The 14,637-nt window shown below is 41.7% G+C and overlaps 1 protein-coding gene across 1 annotated transcript in view; it reads left to right on the top strand.

Moving 5' to 3' along the window:
- The window catches only part of IGF2R (insulin like growth factor 2 receptor), a 91,987-nt gene that overhangs the window by 64,472 nt on the left and 12,878 nt on the right, over positions 1 to 14,637 (top strand). Inside the window, exons 31-39 of the mRNA XM_024195828.3 lie at positions 1,851 to 2,041; positions 2,423 to 2,549; positions 3,113 to 3,238; positions 6,351 to 6,613; positions 7,718 to 7,930; positions 9,014 to 9,163; positions 12,657 to 12,818; positions 13,666 to 13,873; positions 14,369 to 14,515. Of these exons, the coding sequence (XP_024051596.2) occupies positions 1,851 to 2,041; positions 2,423 to 2,549; positions 3,113 to 3,238; positions 6,351 to 6,613; positions 7,718 to 7,930; positions 9,014 to 9,163; positions 12,657 to 12,818; positions 13,666 to 13,873; positions 14,369 to 14,515 (1,587 nt within the window). The remainder of the gene's footprint in view (positions 1 to 1,850; positions 2,042 to 2,422; positions 2,550 to 3,112; positions 3,239 to 6,350; positions 6,614 to 7,717; positions 7,931 to 9,013; positions 9,164 to 12,656; positions 12,819 to 13,665; positions 13,874 to 14,368; positions 14,516 to 14,637) is intronic.

The following is a 14,637-nucleotide window of genomic DNA, read 5'->3' as shown; positions in this document are numbered from 1 at the left end:
GGGTCGGCAACCTTTTAGAAGCGGTGTGACGAGTCTTCATTTATTCACTTTAATTTAAGGTTTTGCGTGCCGGTAATACATTTTAATGTTTTTTAGAAGCGCTCTCTCTCTACAAGTCTATATATTATATAACTAACTATTGTTGTATTGTAAAATAAACAAGGTTTTCAAAATGTTTAAGAAGCTTCATTTAAAATTAAATTAAAATGTTGATCTTACGCCGCCGGCCCGCTGCTGGTCTGGGGTTCTGTTCACCTAGGCCGGCAGCGGGCTGAGCAGGGCCTGCGTCCGGGACCCTTGCTGGCAAGGATCCGGCAGCCAGAACCCCAGACCGGCAGTGGACTGTGCGGGGCTCAGCCCGCTGCCGCTCAGGGGTTCCATCCTTCGGCTCCTGCCAACCGGGATCCCGGCTGCCGGATCCGCTCAGCCCGCTGCCGGTCTGGGGTCCCAGCCCTGCCCACATATAGTGGGTACCTACCTTCTCCCTGGTTTTGGCCCATTTTCTCTCTCTCTCTGCACTGAGCTGAGGGTGGGAGTGCACTGAGCACAGGGCTGGGGGTGAAGGAGCAGGTTGGGGTGTAGGGTCCGGCCAGGAGCTAGAATGAGGGAGGGGGCTCAGGGTTGGGGCAGGAGGTTTAGGTGTGGAGCACTTACCTGGGCAGCTCCCATTTGGTGCGAGGGGTGCAAGTAGGAATGTGGGGGGCGTGCTGGAGCTCCCATTTGGTGCTCAGGGTAGGGGTGGGGATGTGGGGGGTGCATGGGATGTGGGGGGGCTGGGTATGTGTGGGGGTGCCAGAGTCAGGGCTGGGGTCATGGGGGGTTGAAGGAGTCAAGCAGAGGGCTGAGTATGTGTGAGGGGGGTACAGGGCTCAGGGCAGGGACCTAGGGGGTGTGCAGGGCTCAGGGCAGGGGTCTGGGGTGTGTGCGGGGCGCAGGGCTCAAGGCAGAGGGCTGGGTGTGTGTGAGGGGGGGCTCAGGGATGGGTCTGGGGGATGTGCGGGACTCAGGGCAGAGGGCTGGGTGTGTGTGAGGGGTGTCAGGGCAGAGGGTGTGTGTGTGTGGGGGGGGGGCCGGGCAGGGTGCTGGAGGCGATATGCCTCCATTCCACCCCCCCCTTCCCCAAGGCCCTGCCTCCGCTTCTACTCTCGCTCCGACCAGCGAGCAGGCTGACTCTGCTCCTTCCTGACCCCCCTCCCTCGCAAGGGCCATCAGCTGATCGGCCTCCGGGAGGGAGGGACAAAGCCGGAGGAGGGGCAGGAACCCAGCACACTGCTGGAAGAAGCAGGGGAGCCGGCAGGACCCAGCTTCTGCCCCCTGTCCCTTGCCCCCGCGGGGGGGCAGACAAGAGCGGTCCGGGCAGGATTTTTAATGGCACGCTGCTGCGCGTGCCATTAAAAATCGGCTCGCGTGCCATCTTTGGCACGTGTGCCATAGGTTGCCGACCCCTGGTCTAGGGGCAGGTATTCTGGTAGCTGAGCTGTGCAGTAGCAGACCTCCCTTCTAGCAGCTACAGCTGTGGCTGGTTCCTCCTGCTGCTGCATGACCCTGTGAGTGGGAGGTGAAGCTGTATAAAGGAAGCACAAGAGCCCTTGGGGGTGAGTGTCCCAAGTGACTAAGTGTCCAAAATTAACATAATCAGTTCTTTTCGAGACTGAGGTCAACCATTTAAAGTGATGGTCAAGCTAATCATTTCTTTTAAAGTGATGTTGGTGAGTAGCATAGCACTTTGCCGCTAGGGTACATGTGGAAGAATCCCTTGTTTCCTAAACATGCATCCTAAACTGTTGGGACAGCTGGTGATGGAGTCACAGAGAGCAAACGTCACATTTCTGCATTTGTCTCTTGTCTAGGGTCTTGTCCGTCAGATGCGGCTGCCTGCTTAGTGGATGGTTCCAAATATATAAATCTAGGTGAGGTTGCTGATGGACCACGATGGGAAAATGGCATTTCTATTCTAAAGTACGTAAATGGGGAGCCATGTCCGGACAAAATTCGCAAGAGGACAACAATATTACGCCTCAAGTGTGATGAAAGCAGAGTTGTAAGTATGGTACTGCCAGTAGGGTTTTATCTTGCTGTGACGTATCCACTTTTCCGTGAAGGAAAAATATTCGCCACTATTTTGGGGTGGGGCAAAAACCCTTTTGGTGCAATTGGATTGGAACTAGCTGTGGGAACTAAGTAAGGAGTTGAGCTCCTGATCTGAGACTCCTAGAATTTGAGAGACTGACCAGAAAGGTCTTTCATGTCTAATATGCCTGCTAGTGCAGAGTTATTCTCTCTAGTACATAGTCCAACATTTTCTCTAGCTTTCAGATATACCCAGCAGTGGAGTTTCCATTACTTGCTGTCACATTTAAATGTTTGCTGTACCTGTGTGAAGATACTTTGATTTTTCTCTCTCAAATCTTCTGTGTTGCAGGAGTCTAAACCAGAATTAGTAACTGCTATTGAAGAATGTGAATATACTTTCTTATGGTTCACTGCTGCTGCATGTCCTCTGAAAAGAAATGTGCAAAATGACTGCAGAGTAACCAACCCTGCTACAGGTTAGGGACACATGACAACTTTATGCACATGGCATCAATGTGTTCCAGATGTGTTAGAGGAGTTGAAAACCATATTGCATTTGTACTCTCTGATAGCTGTAATTGCCAGTAACAATGAATGAGGAGAATTGGAGGTCCCTGAACCCTGGTCGGCTTGCCCTCATTCTGCCAGATGTGGCATGAGAACTCTCAAGTGCTGGGAGATGAGGGTTGTTGTCATTCACCTTCTCCAGAGGGGAACTGTTTTGAGGCGGGTTGGAGAAATATTGTGTAAAGGAACTACTCTCTCAACCTCTTGGAGATGCTTGGTCTATCATGAATGCTACTGGCAGACCCTGAACAGATTGTTGCCTCAGAAAATTCCAGCATTGGATTCCTCTTAAGTAACTTAAAAGGCAAATAATTGTCAAAACTGGTTGGTGCCTATAGGGCATCCTGTGGAGTCGGGGGAGTGCTGGGCTATGATTCTTAAGCATCTCTTTAAAAAGCCATTGTTTGTTTGACTCAATTTTATTTATTTTGATTCTGCAAAAGGAATAAATTCTTCCTTGTTCTCCCTGCAGGCCATCTCTTTGACCTGAATTCTTTAAAGAGAGAGTCTGGCTACACTATCTATGACAGCAAGAGAAGAAGAACGCTTCAGTTGAATGTTTGTCATGAAGCTAAAAGCCCATGTGGTAGTGGGGTTGGTAAGTTTTTGTTTGCTTTTTTCTGAATTTGCCTTCTGTGCTTGTAAATAGTATGCGACGTCACTAACAATAGATCAGTCAGTGAAACTCTCTGCCTAAAGAAAAACCTATTTTTCCTCACAGTATTAAACACCAAAACATACAAGTGGGCAAGCGATAATGGAATATAATGCACTGATACGTGGGGAGATAGAGGTAGCCTGGTTGGGACTCACTGGTGCAAAATACTTTTTAAAATCCTAAGAAATGTAACATGTTAGGAATGGAGTTAGAAATGGACAACATTTGCCTTGGAGAAGTGAGTGTTATTCCTGAGTCCCTGTTTGAACAGAAGCCCTTCTCTCTGGACCATGGAGACAGGCCCGTAGATCTGGCTGCAAGCAGGGAATAGGACTAGTCCTTTGTTGAATTCTCCAGAATTCTCAGCCTCTGGGCATGTGCAGGCAGCATGCTATGGGTCTCTGCTTTTGGGGCAAGACTTGGGAATTCGCATTGAGCACTCTGTCTAAAAAAACCAAAAAACAAAACAGTTGGCACTTGGAATAAAAATCAGGGGAAGATATGGTTCCCAGAAGATGGAAATCTGCTTCTTTTTAAGAAAACTAAACTTTCCCCCATCCCTATCACTTATAAACAGCTGATTGCAAAACTGACCAAAAACACTGCAAATAACAAGCAAAAGAAACTCCATTAAACTGTTCTAAGTTGTGGAGTGACATGCGACAGTCACCAATATAATCATTTAAGTTTATTCAGCCAAACTATTTAAGAAGCAGCTGTGACTCCTTCATTTCAATTCAGTGAGACTTTATTGACATAAGTTATACAAGTGCTGCCAAACTGTAAGAAAGAGACCCCTTAGATATGTATTGTGACCCTTCTTCCAACAACCTCAGACTGCACTCAAATGTAAGGAAATAAATGTGAGTTCAGACCTGTATGTTAGGAACCCAGTTACAAGGCATAGTGGCTATCATTAGACTGAAGAGCACTTCTGCTAGTGCATTTAGTTATGCCTGGGGGAATTCTGTGCCAAAAAATTAAAAATTCTGCGCACAGTATTTTCAAATTCTACAAAATTCAGCATATTTTATTTGTCAAAATAACACAATATAATCACACCAGTTTCAATTATTTTTGCTCATTTATTTCAACATACCTGTCAGCAAGTATGTCTGTAACAATACAGACGACAAAAAAGATTCAGGAAATGTTTTTTGACAAATAGATTCCTTACTAGGCATATTACTACAGAACTCTGAGTAATAATTGATTTATCCTACAATACAGAACCGTATTTCCCGCACCCCTCAGAAGCAGTGCAAAGGCTTGGGGGCATCAGGGGTAACGGAGGAGCTGAGAGAGAGTGGAAGTAAATTGCTGGGAAGGAGCCTGGGTGTGAATTTAGAGGGTTGTTTGGTATGGGGAAAAGTATGGAACAGTTTTTTGAAGGAGGACGGGGAGGGATTGTTAGGGAGCTTCCCCCGTGCAGACTCTGGCTGGCCCCTAGACTCTCCCATTCAGTCAGGCACATCTGCCCCTGTCCCCTTGTGTGTCTGTGCCCTCACCCAGCCACTCCCCTGACCCTATGTAGCTCCCCCATCACCATGTGTCTCTGCACCTCTCTCCTCTCGTGGCCCTGTGCTTCCACTCCCATTCAGCCTCTGCCCCAGTCTGTCCTCCCCCACTAGCCCTTATGAGCCCCTGTCTGACACTCCCCCCTCCAGCACTCCACAGACCCTGTCTCCTGACCTGGCCTGACAAGTGCTGGGAAGGCAGCTCTCTCTACTCTTGCTGCCGGGAGCTGCAACTTTGGTCTGTTGCCACAGTGCCCTCTGGTGGGGGAAAAAGTCGGGACTGCTTCAGCATTTTGACAGAAGCTTTTTTCTGCATGAAAAAATAGAAATCTGTAGGGTTCATTAAATATGCACACACGCAGTAGTGCAGAATTCCCTCAGGAGTAATTTAGTGCGTTTAGTATAAATGTAGTCTACACTAGGTACTAATCCCATCCCTAAATCAGACTTCTAGTGGTGACCTATTAAGAGGATGTTTAATAAATCTTTATGTAGCAGATTAATCTGGTCTAGAAGACTGACACACAGTGTTCTTCTCCCATATTAAGTGTCACCTACAGTAGTAGGTAAGGCGTTATCTGCCATATAGTAAAACTGAACCTACTAACAGGCCTTGGAAGCCCATGGCAGGCAACGTGTAAGATTTAGTGTAGAACCACTTGCACTGTTAATGCAACGAAGCTGTGGGATTCTAGCTGGGGCGAAGGAATTAGAACTCTCCTCTCCCAAACAATCTTTAGTCGATGACACACAAACCGCTCTTTTAGAATTGAAGAGAGAGCCAACGCTGATGGTCCACACTTCACTGATCCATTTATGGCTAAGTATCACAGCGTGTCTGGTATGATGTCCTCTGCTACTCTGTGTGGCCCCATATTCTGACCCATAGTGGCTGCAGTAGTACCCCTGTCAGAGTTCTTGCAGTCTACCAGATAAATGTGTAATTCCACAAAGGACAACAGTTAACACCATCACTTACTTCAAATGTTGTCTGCCTGTAACTGCTTTGAGTAATTTAGTGATCTCTCCAATATAAAGAGATATTAATATCCAAAGGGCTTAACACCCATCAAATGGGCAAGTAACCTACCTTATTTCATCTTAGACAAAAAGTCTGTTTCTAGTTTTTCAGTGGCTAATGTTCTTTGCACCCTTATAATTTAAAAGAAGCAAATGGCTAGTTCTGAATGGAGATGAGGAATGGGTGGCCGGGACTAGGAGTAGCTATATTAAAACTTTGCCTGTTACCGTTCATCTTGACTGAATGTTCTACAGCCACCACTCCCTTTTTATGCTTGTAAAACGTTGATATTTAAACATAGTGGTGCAAGTAGTTGATACCATATTGAGAGGTTTTTTTTTTTTAAATTGTTTAGGGGAAAAAAAGTAATAATTCAAAATGCTTTTAGTTCTAGTTTAAGACCACCGTAGGATTTAAGGAACAATTGTAATCTACCATACAATTACACAGTACAATCAGATTATTCATTTTCTTTCCTAGCCAATAACTTTTGTCCCCATTTTACTTAATTTAGGTGCCTGCATCATTGGTGATCAGAAGCCAATTAGTGCTGGAAGACTGAGCAAAATGTTGATGTATGAGGATCAGCTGTTGAAGCTTGTCTACTCAGGAGGAGATCCCTGTCCTGCAAACGCTGAATTGAAACACACAAGCTATTTTAGCTTTGTGTGCAAGTCTGATGCTGGAGCTGGTAGCCGACCTGTGCTTTTGTCCTTTGATGAGCAGACATGCACCCATTACTTTTCTTGGCATACTACTTTAGCCTGTGAGGAGGAGGTAAGAGAATCAACAAGTCTCTCTTTCTGAAACAGAAACCAGACACAGTACAATGGAAAAAACATTCTGTTTCTTATTAGCGTCGTCCTGATGTGGCAAAAGTGTTATTCTTTAAATTCTACATTTCAAGGGAAAGGTCTCATCTTGTATAGTACCCTAACTTATAAAGAAATTCATAGCAGAAGTGTCTTTTTTAGCAGTGAGTATAATTTGTGTTACAGTAAAAAGTACAAGTCTGCTACCAGTTAGTACTTGTAACCAAAGGATTTCTAGTTTCGGTACTTATTGACCAATCTGAGAGTACTCTTAACAAGAACAGAAAAGGCATTTTCAGATGTTAACCTCTGAGTTAATGTGACACGCTTTGATAGCTTGTAAGATAACTCATTTCACTATTGAGTATCTTTGTCTTGAAAGATATGCCATAACTGAAATAGAAAATATGGGCCTGATGCAGGAATTTCATGGTGAGGCTCTATGGCCTGTTACGCAGATCAGGTTAGATGATCATAATGGTCCCTTCTGGCATTAGAAGTCTGACATATTTTGCAATTGCTTTTTTCCTAGCTACCATTCAAAAACCCAAAACTTTCATATGATTTATGAGAAATGTAGACACTTTCAGATTCTCTTGGTGCCAGAAAGTATAAACATGATGAGAACAAGTGTACTTGATTGTACAATCGGGGAAAAAAAATTACTGGATTGTAATTAAATGGCTTAAATGCTGTACTTGAAGTGTACTCCCATGACTGATTTCGAGATTGCTACTGAGTTTGCTGACCCTTTGAGACATTTTTATGGCTATCTACACTAAGAAATTACACACCAATGCTTCATTTCTCTCTTCCTTAGTGGCGAACCTGGGCCCTAAGTCATAAACATTAAATAAGAAAATCCCATTTCCTCTAACAAATATAAATTATGTAGATTACCGTCAGTAGCTAAGCAAAGAGCAACAAATGCAGTTTTACTTAGAGGCTCTCCAAATTGAATTTGAAATTTAATCCCACTTGAAATTCCCTCTCTGGCCAGAGGGAGAAAGGGAAGTATCATTGCATAATAGACCGTTCCCATAAAGGCATCACATTTGTTTTTTAACAGGTGAAGTGCTCAGTGCTGAATGGAAGCTCAGTTATTGACCTCTCCCCTCTGATCCATCGAACTGGTTATTATGAGGCATTTGATGATGATGATTTAACTGACCTCACTCCAGATTTCTATATTAACATCTGTGAGCCTCTGAATCCAATCCCAGATGTCAACTGCCCACCTGGAGCGGCTGTCTGCATGGTTCCTGTTACTGGATCCCCCATAGTAAGTACCGTGTAACTATCAGCACTGAAATATTTTGAGATCCTGTAACTGACAACTCCTTCTTTGAATAACACCTCTTACCCCAATGAAACTGGTCTGATTATGAGTTTTGGGGGGAAAGGTTAATTAAAACTACATCTGCAAAATCCTGCCCCATCACACCATTTGTCACTTCTCCCCAAACTGTGTCCACGTCTTACATCACCATGGCTATCCTCTGAGTTGGAAAGATCCACTGGCATTGCAGACTTCTGTCTCCTGTGATATATACCGGCAGCTCACACTGGGATAGACCTGAAACATTAGCCAAACATGTCTCATTCATGGTTTATATTTAGCAGTACCTACTAGGTGTTTGGATTGGTGAGCAGAAAGCTTTTAAGTAGTCACCTGTATATGGAGAAAAGATGATAGCCATAAAATTAATACAGTGTCCTAAATATGAAGCTGTATGTGTCCCAGTGTGTAGTGAAATGTAATTACAGGTGAATTATCTCCAAAACCTTATGTGAACACTTGATTACCAGATATCCTGGTTTGCAAAGCAACAGTTGAAGGTGAAATCGGATTTGAAGGTGATGGTAACTCACCACCATAAGGAAGGTTGCTAGGGATGTTGACGTTTTCTCTTGCTGAAGATTAACTTACTGACTCTCGATGCGCATTTTTGCAAAGGCCGTGAGCAAGTGAAATTGGTATTTTAAATGACAAAATTTCTTTATACTTGAGACTTTGGATGCTTCCATGTTGGCTAATAAGAAACCCGTTTGTTACTTGAAAACAGCACTCTTTCTTGGACTAATGACACATCTTGCACACAAGATGTGAATTTTTGTTGGTTTATTATGTGCTGTTTTTTTTCAAGCTTACCCATCATTTATCATAGTGAGTGGTCATCTTCTATTTTAAGATCTAATCAGAGTAGATCCAAGGAGAGCAGTTGTTATAGGGCATGATTTTCAGAGGTGTTCAGTACCTCTGTTCTCACTTAAGCCAAGTAGCTGCATCTTCCATTGACTTGTCTGAAAACGGGGGCTGTAGTATTTAATATGTCGTTATTAATCAATGTTTTTGCTCATTTAGGATATTGGTCGCATCACTGAACCTCCAAAAATAAATCCCGCAGTAAATGAAGTTTATATCACTTTTAACAGTACAACCCCTTGTGAAGCAGACAAAATGTACAGCTACAACTCTCTTATTGTATTCCATTGTAAAAGAGGAACAAGTCTGGTAAGAAACTTTTTTTTTTAAACATTTTACAGTGAAAATACATATTTGTTTAGTGTAGAAAAAGGAACAATACGAAGTGTATTGAAAAATGGGAAGTAACCAATGTGATAGTGTAAACTTTGCTCGTCCGTAGTGAATTTCTATTTTAAACTGCAACCAAACCTAGTAAGGAAAAAAACTGAGTATTTCATGGAAAGACAGCAAGCATGTTTTGCTTCAGAAGAGTGTTTCCATTTTATGGCCTGAAAGAAAATTAGTCCTTTGTTCAGTTATTTTAAGATGTGTAATTTGCCTGCCTGCCTAAAAATATGTAAGTTGCAAGCTATCTGAGACTTTGCTGAGTTAATTAGTTTAGTGGTAGCTTATTGTTAACATTAAACTTCCTCTTAGTACTGTCTCTGATCAGCCTTAGCCCTGTACCAAAAGGAAGGAGTAGAATTTTTTTGCCTCGTGGAGGAAAACATTAGAATTTATTTGAATGTTTCCTTCGTACCCTGTGTGCCATTTTCCCCAATTTAAAGACCAAGGATATCTTGTTACGAAATGTTAAAGCTGACTGGTTAAGCACTCAAGACAGGAAATGTAATAAATCTTAAATGTTCTTCTAATGTAGGTGTTTGGTTACATTTAAAAATACACATTTTATATAAATACCAGGGCTGTCAATCGCGCGAGTTAACTGAGATTAACTCAAAAAAATTAATCGCGATTAATCGCACTTAGAACAATAGAATACCAATTTGAAATTTAGTAAATATTTTTGAATGTCTTTCTACATTTTCAATATTGATTTGAATTACAACACAGAATACAAAGTGCACAGTGCTCACTTTATATAATTATATTTGAGTGCAAATATATGCACTGTAAAAATGATAAATAAAAGAAATAGTAATTTTCAATTCACCTCATACAAGTACTGAAGTGGAATCTCTTTATCGTGAAAGTGTAACTTACAAATGCAGATTTTATTTTTTTTGTTACATAACTGCACTCCAAAACAAAAGTGTAAAACTTTAGAGCCTACAAGTCCACTCAGTCCTACTTCTTCTGCCAATCACTAAGACAAACAAGTTTGTTTACATTCACAGGAATTACTGCTGCCTGCTTCTTATTTACAAGGTCACCTGAAAGTGAGAACAGGTGTTTGCATGGCACTTTTGTAGCCGGTGTTGCAAGGTGTTTACATGCCAGATATGCTAAACATTCGTATGCCCCTTCATGCTTCAGCCACCATTCCAGAGGACATGCTTCCATGCTGATGATGCGTGTTAAAAAAATAATACATCAATTAAATTTGTGACTGTACTCCTTGTGGGGGGAATTATGTCTCCTGCTCTGTTTTACCCGCATTCTGCATATATTTCATGTTATAGCAGTCTCGGATGATGACCCAGCATGTTTGTTTTAAGAACTTTCACGTCAGATTTGACAAAATACAAAGAAGGTACCAATGTGAGATTTCTAAAAATAGCTACAGCACTCGACCCACGGTTTAAGAATCTGAAGTGCCTTCCAAAATCTGAGAGGGATGAGATGTGGAGCATGCTTTCAAAAGTCTTAAAAGAACAACGCAAACCACCAAAAAAGAAAATCAACCTTCTGCTGGTGGCATCTGACTCAGATGATGAAAAGAACATGAATCAGTCTGCACTGCTTTGGATCGTTCTCAAGCAGAACCCATCATCAGCATGGAAGCTTGTCCTCTGGAGTGGTGGATGAAGCATGAAGGGATATATGAATCTTTAGTGCATCTGACACGTAAATATCTTGTGACACCAGCTACAACAGTGCCATGCGAATGCCTGTTCTCACTTTCTGGTGACATTGTAAACAAGAAGCAGGCAGCATTACCTCCTGCAAATTATAACCAACCTTGTTTGTCTGAGTGATTGGCTGGCCAAGAAGTAGGACTGAATGGACTTGTAGGCTCTAAAGTTTTACATTGTTTTATTTTTGAATGCAAGTTTTTTAACATAATTCTACATTTGTAAGTTCAACTTTCATGATAGATATTGCACTACAGTACTTGTATGAGGTGAATTGAAAAATTGTTTTTTACAGTGCAAATATTTGTAACCAAAAATGAATATAAAGTGAGCACTGTACACTTTGTATTCTGTGTTGTAATTGAAATTAATATGTTTGAAAATGTAGTAAACATTCAAAAATTATTTAAAATAAATGGTATTCAATTGTTTAACAGCGCGATTAATCGCAGTTAATTTTTTTAATCGCTTGACAGCACTAATAAAGACTAAAGCTGGTCAGAAAAACATTGATGGAGATATTTTTCTGTCAAAATGCTTTTTTGACACTTTCTCCAAAATTTTGTTTAGGAGCAAAAGTGAAAAGTTCCAAAAATGTCAAAATGAGACATTTCAGCATTATCAGAACACTTCAATTTTTTGTTTTGAAACTACTTTCTCTTACATTATATTAATAAATAAAGAGTTTATTAGAATATAAAACAAATTATGGCAATTAGAAGACAAGAGGCAGTGGTAAAGATCAAACTCAAAGAACAAGTGTGAATGTGTGCCTTGGAGGACTAGTATTGAAGAATGGGAATTGTGAAGATGCCATAAAATAAAGAATCAGACTTGCCACTACAGCGTTCAGAAAACTCTGCAAGATCTGCAAGGCTAAAAACATTTCAATAAATACGAAAATCAGTGTACATGAGAACTATCATGCCAATACTGCTGTAGAGGTCGAAATGCTGGAGTATGAAGAAAGCTGATGAATGAAAGATTTTGACTGCAGAAATGAACTGGCTGACGGAAATTCTGAGAGGTTCAAGGGAGTGGAAAACAAATAAATGATTAGGGCAAGAAATAACACTGTTACAGACAAGTCAAGAAAAACAACTACGATGATTTGGACGCAAGTCAAAAATAGACCCGGAAAGGATGCAATGCACGGCTATCTGCAGTAAAGTGCAAGGAACCAAGAAGGCGCTGGATAGATACAGTGAAGAATGGTGTAGAACAGAGAGGTTCTGAATGAAGTTGTGAAGCTAGTACACGACAGAAAGTGGTGGAAAGACTTCATTCAGCCCTATTGTTGCTGTTGAGGTGACAGGTAGGAATTGAAGAATATAAAACAAAAGTCAAAGTCTAAACAAAACTTAAACTTAAAAAAACCCACCCTGAATTTTCCTTTGGAGAATCTTGAAATTTTCCATTTTTGTTCTGATATGAAACGAAGCCAAAATTTGGAATCTCAAAATACTTTTGCAAAACAGCATTTCTGTCTTCCACACAGCTCTAGAAATGCATGAAAATGGGTGATATGATGGAATAATTTGTTGCTAGTGACTGTGGCATCTTACCATTTTGTACTAGTTAGAGTCCTGAGCCAAGGAGTTAGTAAAAACAACCCTGCCATCAGGAGTCTCCTTTTTTCCTCTCCCCTCCCCAACCCCCGATCTCTAGAAATAATCAAACCCACACAGAGTTCATTGTAATGCTTGTGCTGTGTTTTGTAACAGGGCAAGCCAAAGATGACACGAAAATCTGACTGCAGTTTTGTGTTTGAGTGGGGCACTCCTCTAGTGTGTCCTGATAAAGTGAACATGCTGGGCTGCTCTGTGACTGATGAGCAGTTAAACTACACTTTTAACTTGTCCTGCCTTTCTGGAAGCTCGTATAAGGTAATGTTAACACAGTGTTGGGGCTATTATTGTTCTCAGTAGTGGGGGAATAGCATGCGTTGAAACCAAAACAGTAAATATTCACTTGAATAAGCCATGCGAGCTGAGGAAATCAAGATGAAGAGGCATGTGCATTACTCTTTTGTGCCATCTCCAAGAGCCACTAGCATTAAGTTGTGTTGCTGTTCCAGACTGCAGCCCTATGGTGGAGACAAAACGACGTACTGGTAGCTCTAGTCCTTCTCTCATAAAATGCTTATACTAGACTTGCAACATTCTACTTGTCTGGGGTATTTTTTCCCCCCAGTGAGGAAGCATTGTTAACTTTTCCGTTATTAGGCATTGTAATCTTAAAAAAATGGATGAATGGATACTTGTGCACAAGCCAATCAATTTTCATAAAAGCTCCTGGGTGCTACAGTAATATTTATTGAGTTTTGCAAGACTGACCTATTAATATGGCTCAGTACGATAAAACTTTAAATTGCAGGGTATATTTCTTCCCTATAGTCTTAAATGATTTTCTGTAAAATAATGTCCAATCCCTGTCATCTAAACTTTTTACAAGACTTCAAGTACACCTCTACCTCGATATAACGCTGTCCTTGGGAGCCAAAAAATCTTACCGTGTTATAGGTGAAACCGCGTTATATCGAACTTGCTTTGATCCACCGGAGTGCACAGTCCCGCTCCCCTGGAGCACTGCATTACCGCGTTATATCCGAATTCGTGTTATATCGGGGTAGAGGTGTATATAAAGGACTTGGGTAATTCTCATAGAGTATTGACTGTTGGCTCTAGAGTGTTTTATCTTTGACGTATGATTCCCTTTTGGATGCCTCTACAGGTATCTTCTGGATCCAACAGTTACCATGTTGGGGTGTGTGCTGAAGTAGCAGATGTGCCCCAGGGAAAATGCATAGATGGGGCAGTGTGCCTGGTCTCTGAAAACAGTGCTGCTTCATTTGGAATCATACAGGGAATGAAAATGGATTACAGGCATCAGGATGAAACTGTCATTCTGCAGTATACCGGGGGTGATCGGTGCCCTCCAGGTGAGATCCTGTAACTAGCAATAGGTAATTTACATAAAAAATGGTCTGGTCCCATTAGGACATGGAGCAGCCGAAAAACTGCCAGGAAAAAAAACAGTTTAGCAATAGGAAGATGTAATCCTGGCTCTTGTATGATTAATCACTTTAAAAACATAATGTTGATTTATATTTATGATCTATTGCTGACCTCTGCAAAGAAGTTATTTACCTATGCTCAATACAGCCTTTGCTACATATGTCAGTTTGAAGTGGCTCAATGAAGGCCCTAGCTGTTTGCCCAGAAAGTTAAACTGTGTATCTCTTTGCAGTGTCCTCTTTGATTGCATTTAGACTTGATGTTTCTGTATTTGTGCCTGAATGCTGGGCTGATGGATTTTTAAAAAAGTACAGAGAGTAATATATAAGAGAACTATAAACTGCTTTTGATTTATTGCCTGTCATTAAACGTGGTAAATACAGAGCATATGTCTCAAGTGGTATCACCTCCATTTACAGTGACTGAAAAAGGTGAGCTTTGCGTATTCCCCTTCAAATACAAAGGCAAGAGCTATGAGGATTGTATTGTGGACGAAGGAAAACCGCGATGGTGTGCCACCACTAATGACTATGACAAAGATGGAAAACGGGGATTTTGTGGAAATGGTTAGTAAGAACTTCATTTACCAGAGATATGAAATGATGCACATGTCCATTGGGCCTGATTCTCAGTTAAACCAAGGCTCTTTTTACATGGCTCGTGCACTATAAGGATGATAGTGTGTGGT

Source organism: Terrapene carolina, unplaced genomic scaffold, assembly GCF_002925995.2.
Source record: "Terrapene carolina triunguis isolate 2854851 unplaced genomic scaffold, T_m_triunguis-2.0 Scaffold85, whole genome shotgun sequence".
Lineage (NCBI taxonomy): Eukaryota > Metazoa > Chordata > Testudines > Emydidae > Terrapene > Terrapene triunguis.
This window is presented reverse-complemented; position numbering and strand designations above follow the sequence as displayed.